The sequence below is a fragment of the Styela clava genome, chromosome 8 (genome assembly GCF_964204865.1).
Source record: "Styela clava chromosome 8, kaStyClav1.hap1.2, whole genome shotgun sequence".
Taxonomy (NCBI): Eukaryota; Metazoa; Chordata; class Ascidiacea; order Stolidobranchia; family Styelidae; genus Styela; species Styela clava.
In genome coordinates this window covers 13713398-13731440 of record NC_135257.1, presented here as the reverse complement: position 1 = coordinate 13731440, position 18043 = coordinate 13713398, and the positions used below count along the sequence as shown (strand labels likewise).

The window sequence follows — 18043 nt, the reverse complement described above, 5'->3', positions numbered from 1 at the left end:
GATCCATTGTTGACAAACTATATTCCACCAGATATTGTCCCCATGGGGATCTTTATTATGAGCGCCTATTTCATCAGTATTGATTTATTTCCATGTTGTGCTTTAATGAATAAACTGTAAGAATGTAAAATTTAGGTACTATTTTTTATGTTTGTATAGAAAGCTCGATTACAACCGCTTCCTGTGCCTGAAGATTTTGCAAACATTTTTCTAGAAATGTCAGTTGCTTACTTCCATTCATCTTATTCATTTTGCATAATTAAGTTGGAATAGGATACATTATTACTAGCTCGCCGACTTCGCTACTAGGATAAACCGGAAATCCGCAACCCTAGCTCGAAACGATACATCAAATTTAATGAAATTCAATTGTTTGGCGTAAGTTGCGGATACAAGTCGAGACGCATGCTGCGATTCTTTATGCATGTGTCAAAACTTCAATAGCATTTTAAGATTTGATGAATTGAGGAATTTCTAAGTACTTTTGTATATTGTATGGGTCATGCGGTAGCATTGTAGTCGAATTTGCGCATTTTCAGACATATTCATAGACAAAATACTACACGTGAATCAAAAAACATTTGTTTATGTCTAAAAACTTCCCTCCCCTCGAATCAAAACTTCGTGTTTGTTGGAAAAACATTTATGTTTCATCCAAATTTCATTCGATAGACGAGATTTTGAAATAAATAAGACCGGACCAGTAGCTGGCAAATTGAAATTGATTCAGATATATAACTTCTATATATCACGAAGAGAAAGAAGTCTGCGTATGTCATTGAATTATTATGTTTTGTATTTATTCTATGCCACGGATTGTCACAATGCTGTCATCTTACAGGGATTTAAGTTTAAAAATGGGCATCTCAAATAAATCTACAGTAATCAGAAGAAAATTTAATTTATTTTACTGTCATTCTCCAACAGCGCAGAATCGCCAGTGACGCGACCTCCTATGGTGATTGTTTATTAATAATTTGGCTGACAATTCAAGCTGTGTGGCGTAATTGGCATAATAACCTTAAAGCGCTTTTCTTAGGATTCGTTCATTAAAAAGAAGGGAGTATTCAATTAAATGTTATCTGTACAATATTTTAATAATATGTGTCATACGTCAACGATAAGATAGTATTAACATTGCATGTTGTATGATATTGAATAGGGCGATAAATATTGTTTCATTTAAGATTTTTGCATTTATTTTGTCGACGTGTTTCACAATCTTAATCACGGTATATCACATCCGACCTTTCTACACACATTTACATGCACGAGACATTGGTCTTTTGTAGTCTATCTTTGACAATACAAGACGTTAAGAAATACACATGTATTCAGTGTGCATCAAGACTCATGAATCCTTGTTTGTTAATCATGTATTACCACTATCTCTATATTATATACCAACAAAAACGCAGAAGAAAAATACGTAGTTAGTTTGGCAGAATCTCAACTTATAAGAAATATTATCAGTTATATTATACTTTATGTGCCTTCGGGCGAATGTAGCGAATGTACAACAGCTAACCATATTTAATCGTAACATATGGATCCATATTATGTTTATTACACATATACATGTAAGGCTCATTTGTTATTGGCCAAGTGGCTGGCTTGAACGCCTCTATTTTTACATACAGCATTAATGGCATCATACCGATTCACGAACGCCATAGCGTGGAAAAAGGGAGTCAGAGGAGTTATCCATCACAACTCTTGAGTATAAGTAATCTCAGGCTTCATACACTCTTGTGTGGCATTGATTTTGAAAAGTATGAGACTATATGGGAAGACATAAATTTGCATACTGTAGTGAAATTCCTAATAGTTTGAAATCGTCAATTTTCGGCATACAATGCAACGTCAAATGATCAGTGTCTTACTGAGTGCCAATCTCTTTCGCGTAATTACAATATTTTTTAAACTTAACAACAATAATACTTTTGACAACACTTCGAAAATAAAAGTTCATATAGGGACTCACCTGACCCTAACGTCCAATAGATACATCGAGATAGACTACCGTATACAATTCTCTTGTTATTTTAGCGATATTTGAATGCGATTGCTTTGTAATATGAAGTCAATTTGGCGCCGTATATTATACTTAATTTTAATATACTGTATAGATACAGTATCAACAGCTACTGTATAACTTTTGATGTTATTTTAATGATATTAGATTACAAATTAACCTCCAAAATGACATTATCATCTCATATCAAAATTATACCTCATTGTAGCGGCGCCATCTCATGTACTTGTTAGCTACTGTGCTACCATTTACAACAAATTTTTGACAATATCATAATGTTCTGACATATTTAACAAGGCTGTTTCGAGTTTTAAATGTTTTTAAAGACTACCGTAATGTAATGTGCACACCAGACTGGCGTCAGCAAAGCGGGGCTTTATTCAATATTTATTTACTATGTAATAAGTACAAAATAACAGTTTATCAGAAGTATGCGAGATATCTGATCTATTCTCTAATTGTAATTGGTGGGGAGTCTAGTCTTGGGGCATATTTCAACAACTGATATCACATGCCAAAAAATTTGATTTATTCAATTTCAACAATGTGGGAGCGAGTTAAAACAAACACAGCAAACCATGAAATTCAAATTTACACAACAATATCAATGTATCATTTTATGACGATAAAATATCTTTGATTAGATGATGGTACATGTTGGAGGCTTGGTCGTATCAAATTTCTAGCACAAATCGCGACATGGCCCGATTTCACGGCGTTTCGCAAAGTTTGAATTTCACTGATGGGGGCGTCATGGTCAAATATGGGTGGCGACATAACAATGAATATTTCTCAAAGTTGGCGCCGAGGCGACGACTTTCTCTTGTTCCGTCTGCATCAATATATCTAGCATAACAATTTTTTGGTTTTTGTTATAATGTACTATGATGTACTATGGAATGTGAATTATATCATCTACATGGTTTTTAAACTATAAACAAACATTACAGAATTGCTTGAAAGTGAAATAAAAAAAAATGATTCCGAATGTTTAAACAAGCCGAAAAATAGTTGGAGATTGAAGTAATACAGTTAAGATATGTTTCTAGAGGTGCCCGTACATTTGAACCCACGTACAATTGAACCCATGTGTATTTCCGCGGGTTCAATCTATATGCGGGTCTTAAAACCCATGGGTTGGGGTTAGTATGGGTTCAAATATCCGCAAAACGAAAAACCAAAGGTGCAATAGTATGCAGGTGCAATTGTCGTGGGTTCAAATGTACGTGGGTTCAAATGTACGGGAACCTTTTCTCGAATTTTCGTAGTGGTTATCTCTATCTTTAAAGTTTCAACAGATTTCTGTTATGTTGGAAACTAACGTTTGATGTATTGCTGGGACGTTTTTTTACTATGATGGGGGCCAATATTCAATTTGGAGGCTCCTTTGGCTTTATTTTTAATAAAGCATGAATCATCTCTGAAAATCTGTGATCCAATGCCTACGCATATATTGAGTTATCACGTCTGCAATGTAAGGTATAAATTTTTGTTAGAATTGGTTTGGTTGATTAGCAACAGTTTGACATTTTAATCTCTTAATCCGTTTTGACAAAGCATTTCAAATACATATTTTTTTTTGAATTTCCGAACTCTTTAAACGATGGGGAGTAAACAGAACAATATAGTAAATCAACCGCATTTACTGGGAACTAACTTTACCGCTTTATAATTTTATTTCCACGTCTTCACTCGATATAGGCAATTAAAGATCCCTTTCCCACTGAACCCCTCTCCTAATTCCAGTAGTTGACTCGGTGATTATAATTTAGAACGTATGGGTAAATACGTAAATCCTATTTCATTATGAATGATCATATTTTATTAGGAGGATTAACAAGTTTGCTACAGTATACTTATAATACGCTTTGAAGTAAATGCAAATAACAGTACCCAGTACTGTTAATAAAAATCATCAAATTTGAAGAAATTTTCAAACGTCATTTATTGAATATGCGGTGATGACTATTACTGACTTGGTACAACATTATGAATCAATTTTTCTTAACAGGATATATTTATTCTAATCCTTCAAGACTAGAAATCGGGAAGTGAAGTTACGTCCGAACTCAAAAATAACAAAATTTGCTTTTTTTAATAGCCTTTGTTCCCACGGTTGTTAATTGGCACTGACAACCTTTTTAAGTATTTTACAACCAACTATTGCACTAATACGGATTAGAATTCAGTGCTTATTATGGTTGGAAATCTTTCCCTTTTCCACGTCCATATATGGCCATGGTGTATATCAGACCTTTTTTGGATTTAAAGAAGCCATAAAAACGATTTACAACTATATCAGTCAAGTTTTGTTGTTTATTACCTAATAATCGCCCTTAATTAGAAAACAGAATTAGTTTGCGCAAAGTTCAAATATATTGATTTATGTAAATGTCTTTATTAGCTTGGAACTTTACGAGGGTCATAGAAATTAGAGTAATCACACATGATAAACTTGTTTGCCAAATATAAGCCGGTGATGAAATTTTGAAAGATGTATGCATGTATTAGGTAAACAGACGCAATCGACTGTATTTAGGTATTCTGTAAAATAAATCAAAGCAATCTTTTACTACGCGATCATCCCGTGGTAGGTAGCAGGCTCGTCGTTTTAAAGGCAAGATTTGGATTTTCTTTGCCATGCTTCTGGTATCCCATCACACGTACATTGGATTAAGTAGTTCAGGCGAAACCCAAAATATTTCGTTTGTGTGGCCTAGCTTGGTTGTAACTTTAATTGCAGAAAATTTGTAAAAGGGCGTTTTGCGAGAATAGTTGGTACCGGTGTCGTGTGTGACCTACGTGCATGTTTCTAGTGTAACTTGTAACCAGTGGCAATATAAACGCTAATCATGAACGAATTAAAAGGTCGCAATATATATTCTTATTGATCACTTTGGGGGATAGACTAATGGAAGCTTATGATTTAAATTAAACACTTCCATAAGATATTTTGATTCTAGATCACAAGCTAGTCTGTATGACAACACCGGTTTTCTGACTAATCGTTGCACACTTTGTCTTTATCCATTTCAATCAGTTTATTCTCATTTGGATTCGTAGAATATGGATACCTAATCTTCGGAAACAAATCAAATTATTCTTCTAAAATATTATTATCTTCCCATTTGCGACAAACTTTGCTGGTACCGGATATCTCAAGTGCTAAAAATACATCCGATAATATTTGAATAGATACGTACATCGCAAACTATCCCATCCGGACAAGCAAATTATTCTAATTAAAAAATGCCATTACACATGCAGATAAGATTATTGATAAATGAACTGTTGTAAGAATTTAACGAGATTTATATGTTTAGTCCTTCAACCAAGTTACTGGGAGAGATAAATGGACTGCACTCTAGATCGAAAAATGAATTTAAAATATTTTCGCAGTCTATCTGCTTAGAAAATTTATAATGGTGAATTAACAATGGAAATGGTAAATTATGCCTTATAAGAAATTAAAATTTTGGGCTTCTGAACACCATTTTGTGGAATTTTTTCTTCTAGTGCAAAATGGAGGATCAAAATCCAGCAAAGAATTGAATGGCACAACATATTCATACACAACAAAATATTTTTATTACGATTGAAATACAATATGAAAATGACCTTAAATTAGGCGGAAAATTTGACAGTAATTTTCGATAATTTGCACGCTGTTTTGGATTTGATAATGAACAGATTCGATTGCATAAGCACGGTACAACGATAAATGTAGTACTATACGCCAGAATTGTGTATGGCCAAACATATTTGTCATCTCCTATATATATACACGACCCATAAAATTATAAGACAACAAATGAATTTAAATTGGACAATAAATTAAATTCTAGCGAGGTTGGTGCTGAAGATAAACACATTCAAAATTATTTGTATTTTTTATAAATTCCCTTTTGGAAAGTGGTTAGGAATATTGCCAAATATTTTGGTTATGACCGGCTATTAAAATTTCGCAGATACATGAAAAACCTAGCAGAGCGTGGTTATTTATAGCAGGCTGCATCACAATATTGTCAAATGAGTCTATAGTATTTTCAAATAAATAGAAAAATGAAGGATTTTTGATAAAGATTCGTTACCGTTTGCAGATAATAAACTACCATTGACTTAGGAAAAATGTACTATCATTGAACTTTTAGATCAAATCCTCATTTCAACAGATTTTCATTATTTTAATACAGGACAAAAATTCGGCCTCCAGCATCGAAAACAAGTTTGGAATTTTTGATCCATAAATCTTTCGAAAGCTTCAAATTATATTTTGAGTACCTATTTGATGATTTGATTTTAAAAACACTTGGCCAAATGCGGGAGGATAATACATCCACATCAACATATCAATATTTTTATTCGCCCACGCTTTGGCAAGTTATGGCAAACGGAACTTATATGCGGTTTTCGAAATGAAAACTCCCAAATAACGAGCGCCTATGATAACCATGGCGGCCAAAAATTCACCGACGGTACCGCAAAATTGTTTCAAGTCTAGCGCCCAGGTGCGCAGGCGTCCACCAGTCTGGCCCTCGACCGTTTATGTCGTTCCATCACTCGGCGCTGTTTTGCCGTAAACCGCTTGATGTTTACTTTTGTTCAAATTGCCCTAACCAGTGGAGGACGATTCATAGAAATGTTTGAATGCAATACAATTTTGTGAAATTGTATCGTACATGTATTTTTCAATTCGGTGGAAAAAGATGATATGGGAAATTCAAAGCAGCTGATTTTCAAAATCAAACAGTATTTTTATTTTCTGCTCGCTCATATTTTTAAATCAAAAATTAAATCAAAATAGTTTTTAATAGTTTTCTTTACGGAAGATCTTGCATCTTTTAATGATATGACATTTTCAATCGAAACCACACATGTATATATATATACTTCTAAAAACACAATGCTTTTATATACAAATACATAGATCGCGCATAACTTCATAATTCTGATTGAATACTGTTAAAATAATTGTTGTATTTGTTCAAACCCTCCCCCAACTCTTCGCCCGACAGACAGGCGCCATTGCACCTGTGCATTATATATATAAACAATATTACTAAAAAAAACTTTTTTTCATGCCGCGCATGGGATAGAGATAAAACTGGCCGTTAGACTATATTTATTTTCGATTTACTTTTGGCAAGTATAAAAAGATATTGACATCTTGAATCATGTGATATAACTTATTTTCTAAACAAAGGATAATCTTGGTAGAAGCGTATACAAAACATCATGTTTACATGTCAACAGCGAGAAAACTACGTTCAGAACGTCGAAGTTGAAAGTCGAGAGGGACCTTCGCGTTAATCTGAATATAGCTGTTTATCACTTCTCTGATTTGCAGCCTGATGGCCATCTTTCTTTAAACGAATGATCGCCAAAATATGTTAATTACTTGTGGAAGTATCGGTTATTCTAACACTGAAATCGTCGTTCTGTAAATTAACGAACTACTTTTCCTTGGATATCATTTAATATATGCTAAACATAAATTATGAGTGAGTCGTATTATAACATATGAAACATTAACTCTGTGACTGTTGAATCAAGCCGGTGATTGCTAAGGGGTTAGTATCTTTGCAAATGTAAAAGGTCTATTCACTTTCTGCATGCGTCAATATTTGCAGAAAGAGCTTTAAACATGCCGTAAGTAAACTTATATCTGGCACAAAGTACTCCCGTACGTTTACATTTAAACTTCGAATCCGCAGCGATTGTATTATGTTGTATGGCTGCTTTCATGCTCCTTGTACAGTATTTGCAAATTTACTCAAATCTTAAAAAATGGAAAAGATTCTGTTATAGTGGATTTTAGACTTGTATATCCTAGCACATGTACTTTCCTAATGACTGGAAATAGACTATTATATTGCTTTGGTCTGGGTGGTTTCTAAGGTTCCCGCACATTGGAACCCACGTACATTTGAACCCACGACAATTGCACCTGCATATGTCGCACCTATGGAATTAACCTATGGAAGTTTTAACGGGTTTACCTGCCAAACCTTTATGTTGGTTTAGAACCGGCATTTCTGGATCAATATTACAGGCGATGCATTATCAAATTCAGTGGTAATGAGTGAAAATAATTGAACCGATGGTAATTAAACGACATGTTTTTATAAAATGTAGTGTAATCGCACTTTTGTGCTAATCAAAACATTATTGCAGTCGATAAGCGATTTTTATTCGAAAAATTTAATATTTGCGTTATGTTTATTTGTATCAAAATGTAAGAGCATCTGCACTACAAATGATCTTAACAGAGTACATTTGCATGACCTTGGTCCGAGACACAGTTATAGAACTATATTAAGCGCTTACAGGTATTATATTTGTGAGTAAAAAAACAAAACGTTTACTCCTACTTCAGGTAATTGAAATTACGAAAATCATTCAAAATTCACTTCATTGATATTCTTCAATCCGATGTGACCTTACGTGGATGCTTTATTTTCAAAGCAAAACTATTGAAATTTAATCATTCAAGCAAGTTTATCCACTTAACAGTAAGAAGGAATTGAGTTGATTGAACAATGACCAATGTTCGTCATTATTGTCGATGGAGCTCAAGTACCGAGAAATCCTTCCGTTTCAAGCAAAGCCCATACAAAACCAACAACTCCGGCCTATATTCGATCAATGATAAAACGCAATTAATCAATACTGGTCAAAGATGATAATTGTGGCAAATAATGCACACTTTTGAAATTAGCATTTTTGTTGAATTCCGAAATGCTAAATGTTTGACGAACCGAGAAATCCCTTCGCTCTAATTTGTCATGAAAACAAAGATGCTGTTTCCGAATTCGATGAAGCAAAAATAATCCCCGACAAAAGAAAATATTATCGTTTTTAAAAATATTCTTAACATTTCCGCATTAACATAATTATTCTTTTATCGTTGTTGTTATTATTGCTCTTTTGTATAGATATCTTAGATTTATGCGATTTTAAGATTCTGTGTCATCACGGGCTGTTTAACTCAAACACAATTGTTCAAAATATGTAGCAAATGTTGTGCGTTATCATTATCTGCTATTGCCAATTTATTGCAGATTCGTCTTATGGACAAAAGATTAAAATTAAACTTGGAAAACAAAGTTTTCTCGCGTTTCTAGATTAATAAGAAGCAATTATATACAAAAATAAAAATATCGTTCTATTTTCCTAGATAGAACATATTTGTCCGATTGCTTCCATATAATTTACATCTACAAACATTGAGTCATTTAGAATTCAAACAAATCGTATGTATAATTTTATGATTCAAAGCGAGCCAGGCGCCAGTCAGCATTAGACATCCGACATAAAATGGTAAAATCGTCAATATATTCATTCGGTAATCCTATACAGTTTCTTTGGAATATGACCTAATAGATGTGTATTTAATGGAACTTGTAACACCAAATTGAATAATTGCTCACAACATGACATGGCCAATCGTGAACGACATCAAAGTTAAAATAATATTACAACGTTTCAGATATGGCGCGTCTCCCGAAAACAATAAAACATATGTATTCGTATGCTGAGAGTACTATGGATTAAATGTAAGAGTCGCCTACTTGTCGGGAATTAAGAAAGTTGTTTTCTTAATGTCATATTTGAATGTAACACTTGGAAATACTTCGAAACCTTTTGAGGAAACATACGTGTAACTATCCCCAATTTAAAAATTGATATCAATTATAATTTTATAATATGTTTGAGATGTCCGATAAAGTAAATTCATACTTTTTTTTTATCTAATTTGATTTAAATATAGCGCTTCATCATATAATACCTTGATATTTATGAACATAATGTTCAGTACTTCAACATTGAATACTCAAGGCAAGATGATGTTAATAACAGTTAAACAGCCTTAATCCGTGATTTCAAAGCTATAAGGTATAAAGAAGCCTTTTCTGATACTGAACAATATACAGCATCCTAAATCATAGATAACAATGTTCTGAATATTTTAAACAACGCAATGCAATAACTTCATGGAGAAAAAGAAGGCATTCAGATTTGAACAATATGAAGTATCCATAAATATGTCGGGGGGGGGGGGGGGGGGGGGGGATTAGTAGGTGGGATTTCATATTTACTTTTGTATAGAGTAATTAACTAATTTCAATTTGTCATCTTCCTACAATGGGCGGCCAATTCAACGGTATTTACCGAAGTAAAACGATTAAAAATGCATTAATTAACAGACCTGATGTCTTGACGAACGCTCTCTTAAGGGATATTTCTACACCTATGGACGGACTCACGGGCAATCGAAGGAATTTACAGAACCCGTTACGTCACAGGTAAAGAACGAATGGCATCTGTTAGAAACGTTACATATTTAGGCGCGAGATTCGAAATATATATTCTGGCTGGCCATATGCCGGGTTATGCGCGACATATGCCAGGCTCCTATGATATTTTTATCTGACAAATGAACAATCTTTCAGTATATGATTACAAGCATGAACCAGAAATAATATGTTACACTCATGATTCATTTTCAAATGGCCAAACATCACATTGTGCATGTGTTACCAATATGTATTATTAGCCATTCATTATTATACTTTTGTGTAAATAAGCAGAGCGTAAGCCAGATGATAATGTTGAAATATATTCATACATTTTTTACCAATTTGATAGGCCATAATATTTCATACGTACTCATATTTCGCGCCATTAGATGATAATGTTGAAATATATTCATACATTTTTTACCCATTTGATAGGCCATAATATTTCATACGAACTCATATTTCGCGCCATTAGATCTCGAAGATAACGGTTATACATGCACGGCAGCATTACTAATTACGACAGTTCCTTTTTCAGCTCTTGTACGCCGTTGGTGGTGAATGAAGATATTGGCCAGGCCATAATATGCAATAATGTTGCCATGGCCCGTTGTTTAAGACCTTGCCCAACTTCACCATCAAAAATGACGTCTTCAATCGTTATTACAAATAATTTCATGCAAAAAATACAAATCGATCTTGTATGAAAATAAAATCTTTACATTCGTTAAGTCCCATTCTAGAATTACAATTCTCCGCATCATTTGTCTAACTCTTTTGATTAAATATTTCTACATTTGAATAAATTGACTGTGTGTTCCATTAATGCAACGTTAACGGTTGGCGGAAAGCCATAGGGGTTGCGCGGTTGCGGTTAACGGTATGATAAAAAGTATAGTTTAGTCGGTAATCGTACCCGCGTTCAATGTCCTTTGTGTTAGTATATTAAAACATCATTTGTCGCCAATCACTCATCAGTTATGACTGTAGATAACACACTCGTTTAACTGTAAGGCTTAACTATGTTTCAAGTTTGGCATATGTTGCTTTCAAAACAGAGTGTTATGATGAAAAACCGGTAAATTTTAATTTTTAAATTAGAAAAAACAGCTGCCCTTTATCGTACACCTTCTCACAATACTTAACATATTCCCTGAAGACACGCGCTCAACAGACGCCACGCCACCATTGTATCGTGGCGTCTTTTGCGCGCCATTTTCAAACGTCAAGTCGCTTCAATCAATTTATCTAGATTCAACATAATAAAAGATAATCGTTAGTTTGCAAATTTTTTCATGTTATGGAATCAGAGAACAGTTAAAGGTGCAATTTAAAAGCTTTCTGCGGAGTAAATTAATATATCTTCTACAAACCATCTCGCTGATACAAAAAACACTAAATATAAGGACCAAATTCCCCAAAACCAGATTTTATATGCAACTGATTATTATGATCTTCTCAAAGGTCAATTGCATCAAAAATACAGAATACTCGATGATGGAAATTTCCTTCCGACTTGAAACATCGAATCCCAACTGATAGACTGCGGTTGTCGGGTGTCAAATATAAAGTTCAAATTGCAATTGAAAGAATGAATCATTCAGTTCTGAAATAACGTCTATTTTATTTTTAAATCTTTTTGTTTTATTAGCAATTATTTATTATTAGGAAAAGCCTCCAGATAAACTAGTTTCACATGTGAATCTTCCATGTTTCATCCTTGACTGACGAATTATATATAGTTTTATTTGTTATTAAGGTAGGGATATATATGCATTTCATAAGTTTGAGTTTAAAGCTATCAAATTTCTACCTACATGTGGGAACCAGGCAACTCTGTATTCCCAACGTCGAAACCAGAATGCATTTGCTACTCTGGGGATTGTGGCTTTGTTCTTGTGGATTGACATTGGCCTTTGCCTTGACTCAAGTTTCAGTTGGACTCGTGACAAAGGCTTCTGGATGATCTGTATTCGATCAAATCCGATTGAGTCAACTATCCTAAGGCTTCAAACGGTTCCGTGCTTTCACTTGAGAAACTTTTAATGTATGAAATATAGTCAATCGTACTTGCAGTTACCAATAAGGGTTACTGTTGCGTTGAATTTTTTTGCAGATTTCGTAGAAGGTGATGCTGTGTTTCATCTTTGCTTAAATACGAGCATTTCGGTGAAAAGGATAAATAAAAGATATCCTAGAGTAAAGGATATTTATACGGATTTATTACTACTGCTCACGTTTAGTCATCTATGAAACTGTTTTTCCATTCAAAAAATATATATTCATCTATCATAATTATTGTTTTTTTTGCTTATCGGGGGATATCCTGAAAATGAGTTTTCCGCATGGGAATAACTCATAATTGATAAATTAGGTAAAACAGGAATGAATTTATCTAATGTTTGCTGTCGTTGTCTTGAACTGCGAAACACCAATTGGTATTTTCCGCACTTAAGTACTATACTTCATTAATGACTAATCTGAAAATTACGGCTTACGGGCGACACGAATTGTTTTTTCGTGATATGTGATGGAATGAGTTAATGGCAAAAACAATAATACCAACTTTGGCTACACTTATAGTGTAGTTATAAATACTTTTGAAATCATTTCTCCGAGGATAATTTTATGAATGATTAAATGTTACTTCTCTATATTACACCATCATGGTATATAGAAACAAAGCCGAATTTTTAATGTTACATCTAAATCGAAAGACTGAATTTACTGTATATATATCGATGTATTAGCTTTTAAATTGATCTAATTCGGGTAATTAGGACCCAATCAACCAAAACGTTGTTCCACGTGCGCCGACGTAATCGGTGATCGTCTCAAGTACCAACGCTTTTTCGTTTCAATCAAAATCCCGTTCAGGTGATGCCGCTCTCCCGCACAGGTGCGATGGCGCCGAGCAGTCTCACTTCTTTTATTTATTTTGTTTCTCTCGGTTCTGTTTTCCATCGTATTTTCATTCTCTCGTTTTTTTTTATATTTGCAACTAAAAGCGGTTATATGAGTTTGTATATTTCCTTTTTTCGATCTTACTTCCGCTAAAGGTCTTAGCTAGCCAATCATGCATTAGAAATGTTTTTTTTTTATAGTGTGATTAAACCCAAAATGTCCCAATTTTCTAATAAATAAAGAGCGTTCCATAAAATAAGTTACTATACAAAAAACTAATTCTGCAAATTCCCAAATAATGCAAAAAAAAAAATATGAAGCAAAGTGCTTGAAACAGTACAAAAAATGTATCAAGTGCCAAATACTTAGAATATAACTTGAAGTGCACCGCAGCTTGAAGTACTTAGCCCCAGTCTCAAATTTCTGAACTTGTGGGCATTTGGAATTTACACTTTATTTCCACAACTTAAAATTTTGACTCTATTCAAAACCATCTGATTATTGTGAATCCAGATTTTCTTTGATTCCAGTTAAAACGATAGCGCCACCATATTACCAAATGATATTGTTTTATGATCTAACACGGCCTGTATGGCCGAATAACACCCTAGCAGAAGAGATGTAAATACATAACTAATCGGAAAAAATAACCCCTTGTGATAGTTAAAAACTGCTTTGGATTGATTTTTTAGTGTCAGTGATTGTGACGGCATAGATACTTTAACGTCAAATACACAGTAGCTATTTGTCTACTTTCGTTATTTCTACTCAGTGGCATTTTTGCAGAATAAATTTTGGTTGAATTTAACCACAGAGGGCAGCTGTGGTATCAATTTGATCTTAAAAATGAAACAGAAGGTTCACCTGACAGCACCTGACGCCCAGCTGAGGGTCTGGTTTCGATAAGCGGGTCAAATTATTTTTAGCTACTTTTATTGGGAAGCAAAAAGCTTGGGCGTTTATTTTTGGATAACGACCACAATATTCAACCACTCCACAGAATTCCTGCAAGTTGGCTGTATTAACAATATTTGATACGTCAAATTGGGTTCTCGGTAATTTGCTATAATCGAATAAGAAAGATTTCCCAATATTTTTGCTAACAAAGGTGTGGCGTGTAATTCATTTAATTCGTTTCTAATCGTATTGTTTAACGGTCATAATAACCGTACTAAATGCGCTTACGTGCAGGTGAGAAGTGAATGGTTTAAGGGTTTTGGTTTTCGCATTAGACTAATGATTAGTCTCAATTAGTATACTGTACTTCTATGATGGACTATTTGCTAATGCTAAAAAATGTACACTAGCAACTGTTGATAAGTACACCGTTTATCCGACATCGCCATTTTATATTATATCGCATTTTAATGTTATGTTCTCTTGTATGACACGATGACTTGTGTTAATTGTACATCTGCAAAGTATAGTCGGTGAAGGATTTAGGTAGATAGAAGAAAGCAAACAAAACCAAACTTGACATCAAAATATAAGTCAAGAAAAGCGTTATTTCATACTGAAATAGTTCTACACAAACGGATATATATAGTTAGATTTTTGTTGTCATATTTGTGATCAAGCATGTCCCATATGTAACTTTTGGGCTTGATGTTATCGTGACCAAATCAGATTTTAGTGAAATGCGCCAGACAAAAAGTGCGGACAATCTGATGATGAGGCGAGATACCATCGCAAAGTATGGTCAGACTCGTCGGCGCCATCGCACCTGTGTGGAGAGAAGAGAAACAAATCGTGCTTTGAATGAGACGTTTAATGGGTCTACCTGTTTGGACGAGAAGAAAATAAAAGAAACAAAATTGATAGACCGCAAAATCAATCATTCGGGCTAGTATGAGTGGATTACAGATTTGATATCATCGCGTCAATTATTTTATTTAACTTACTTAGCTACAAAAACTTAACCTGATTTTGCTTTCACCACTTTGGCGTCAAACGGCTTTCATTAACCCCGTGGATCCCGTGCAGCAAGCAAAACAGAAAAATCGCTTATGCGTTAATAGTGGAACTAGTTACATTTATAGAAAGTGTGAAACCGTCCGGTAACGAATAGTTAGTGTTACAGTGTCACCACAAAACTGTCAGACTGGATGGCGCCGCTTCACACCTGGGCCAATACCACTTTGTTTGTGCAAACGCACGAGTTTTACGACGCCTTTCTACGCCCTGGGGCTGGTCTATATTATAATCTCAACATCAAATGATGTACGGATTTTACAAGCCTTTCATGCTGTGTTCATTTATTGTGAGACGATACTGCGTACCTGTTTTTATTTTATATTTTATGAAATAAAATGTCGTATTTGATAAAAGTACATATTCTTATTTAAAATGCTAGTTAAACGTGCTGAATCAATATATTTATAAGCCATTCTTTCAATTTGAACGTGAAGCTCATACTCGTCTTAACATTAGCGTGGTGTGCCTATATTCCCACTGAGCGCATTTGATTTGTCAAATTGTCTGGATTAGTGTTCAAATGCGTGTCTCTCTCTGGTCTGTTGTTAACCAAATCAATTTCACAGATGTTGATGCAAACACTTCACAACCTATCAAATCAACATAGTCTCAATAACTGACTCAATACAATTTATTGCGAAGAAAACAAATTATACAGTTCAAATATAAAAATGAAAATATAAGAAACAAAGGAATGTAGTTGAAGTTCATGGAAATGTATAAGCGTTGTTGATCCCAACTAGAATGAACATATAAACTTGCGAAATGCGTCAATGGAATTTTAATACAAACATCAGATAAACAAAACTAAACAATGTTCGAATAAACACAGCAATCTTTCTTCTCGTCAAATATGATATTTCATACAGGTGAACGCCAATGAATGCCTCGTGTAAATGACTTTTGATCTGGTGTTGAACATCTGTAACAATAAAAAAAATATAAATTTATTTATTTTGGACTACAGTGTATTGTTAGATTAAAAGAAGACCAATAAGCTCGGATACCTATTTAACAAAACCACCATCAACTTTCATTAAGGGTGAGAACCAATTCTCAAGAGGTAACAGTTTACTCAAGTCTAGTTTGGTACGTTTAGAATATTACGCAAGTACGTACCTCGACAAACTCTGATCACCGTGTTTCCCTCACGGATCTTGTCGATTTTCAACTCGCCTTCTTCTCGCGTACATTGTGCCCGATCGTCGGCGTCAAAACGTACCATATCTGAATAATAAGAAGAAATGAATTAAATAATGTGTTTAAAACTCACTTATTCTTGCACGTTGAATAGTTAGATTATTTTTTCTGATTATATTTATATCAAAAATTATCATCCAAAAATATCCGAATGCAATAGAATATAGATTATTGAAAAATCCTAAAATGTTTTCTACTCTCGATAACGTTTCTCAGAGTGTTATTCATAATAAACAATGTCTTACCTTGATAGCATTCTTTATGTAATCGGCGTTTGATCAATTTACCCTCTTGGAGTAGACTGAAATGAATTTAATAAACAGAGCCATAAGCCTGTTGTTCCGTTGTCCATGCAGTACTTGATGACACCAAACTGTCATCTTCGTCAGCCTCCGATAAAGTTGAACTAAGATCGTAGATGTAGTCGATCGCATGTTGCATAATTTCTAAAGAGCTAAGTTCTTCAACATTCGTTCCCGAAACAGTCGGAACGACGGATTTCAACTTAGCCAGAAGATCAGAAATGCCAGATTCTTCTTCGTCATTTCTACGACATATCTTGATTGATTTTGGTGATGGCCTATTGAGGCATACGTTGCTGGCAGCAGTTGATACAGGTCTTGGAGAAATAGCTTTGCCCATTTTCAATTATAATTAGTCTCAACGGCAAAGAGAAAGGTTTCCAGTATATCAAACAGTATTACAGAAGTGCGAAACAAGCAGCAGAAAATCAAAACCAATTTGACTGATCAGACGGCAGTGTTCTCGTATTTATAGCCAATTTCTCATTTTTTCCCTTATCAATTCGTTATCGGCGCGCTCGCAGGTGTTTCAGTCGATTTCTTTTTTAAAGCAATCCAATCTCTCGTTTTGTAGTTCTCTTTTAAGAGGATGAGAGGACGGGAGAGATTATCAATTGATACACATATCTTCCCATAGACGTAGCGTCGCCATCGCCCAGCTGCAAATTACCAAACAAAGGATATTTGAATGGAAGCTGTATCAGAATATTCGAATTCTCACAAACAGAATTCACCGCACCAATGAAGTAACTAATTCCTTACAATGTTTAAAAAAATCGTGAGGTATATTAGTTATTTTACCATCTATCTAACTTACTACTTCAAGCATGGCCATGACAATTGTCAACATCGAAGTGAACACATGAATACAATAACAGAATATCTTGAAAATATTATTCAGATTTCAGCAATTTTCCATTGTTTAAGTTCTCCTCCCCCGGAGTTACAATATTTGGAATTTTCGACCATGTCTGACGCAATTCGCAAATGGGATTTCGATTTACGATGTCTTGAATATGATATAAATACTTTCGATACGACTCAGTTTTTTTTACATGTATGTTTTGCTAAATATACTATTTTATAACCAAACAGAAACCCCAGATGTCAAAACGAAACTGCTTACCTGTATATAAGATTACGTACGCATCACTATCTATTTATAATATATATTATGTAGCAAAATCGTATCAACTGAAACCACTTTTCGTTAGAATGAAACCGACTTTGAGCATAAACAAATGCCATTTTAATACATTCGTTATTATGTAAAAGGAATATCGTTAAGACATGTTTATTTGAACATCGAGATTATTACGTCAGTAATC

At 34.1% G+C, this 18043-nt stretch overlaps 1 protein-coding gene across 1 annotated transcript; it reads right to left on the bottom strand.

Annotated features, from left to right (window-relative positions):
• Positions 1-15826: 15826 nt before the first annotated feature.
• On the bottom strand, positions 15827-17055 carry LOC120345717 (uncharacterized). The gene is made up of 4 exons (XM_039415261.2): positions 16773-17055; positions 16659-16703; positions 16333-16440; positions 15827-16135 (listed from the first exon to the last, which is right to left on the bottom strand). Exons 1-4 carry the CDS (start codon positions 17053-17055, stop codon positions 15984-15986), a joined length of 588 nt encoding a protein of 195 aa, XP_039271195.2. The 3' UTR covers positions 15827-15983.
• Positions 17056-18043: the final 988 nt, after the last annotated feature.

Coding starts and splice junctions, on each gene's coding strand:
- LOC120345717 (XM_039415261.2), bottom strand. CDS start 17,055: ATGGGCAAAGCTATTTCTCCAAGACCTGTATCAACTGCTGCCAGCAAC. Junction 16,704..16,772: donor TGACAGTTTGGTGTCATCAA/GTACTGCATGGA, acceptor GTCTACTCCAAG/AGGGTAAATTGATCAAACGC. Junction 16,441..16,658: donor ACATAAAGAATGCTATCAAG/GTAAGACATTGT, acceptor CTTATTATTCAG/ATATGGTACGTTTTGACGCC.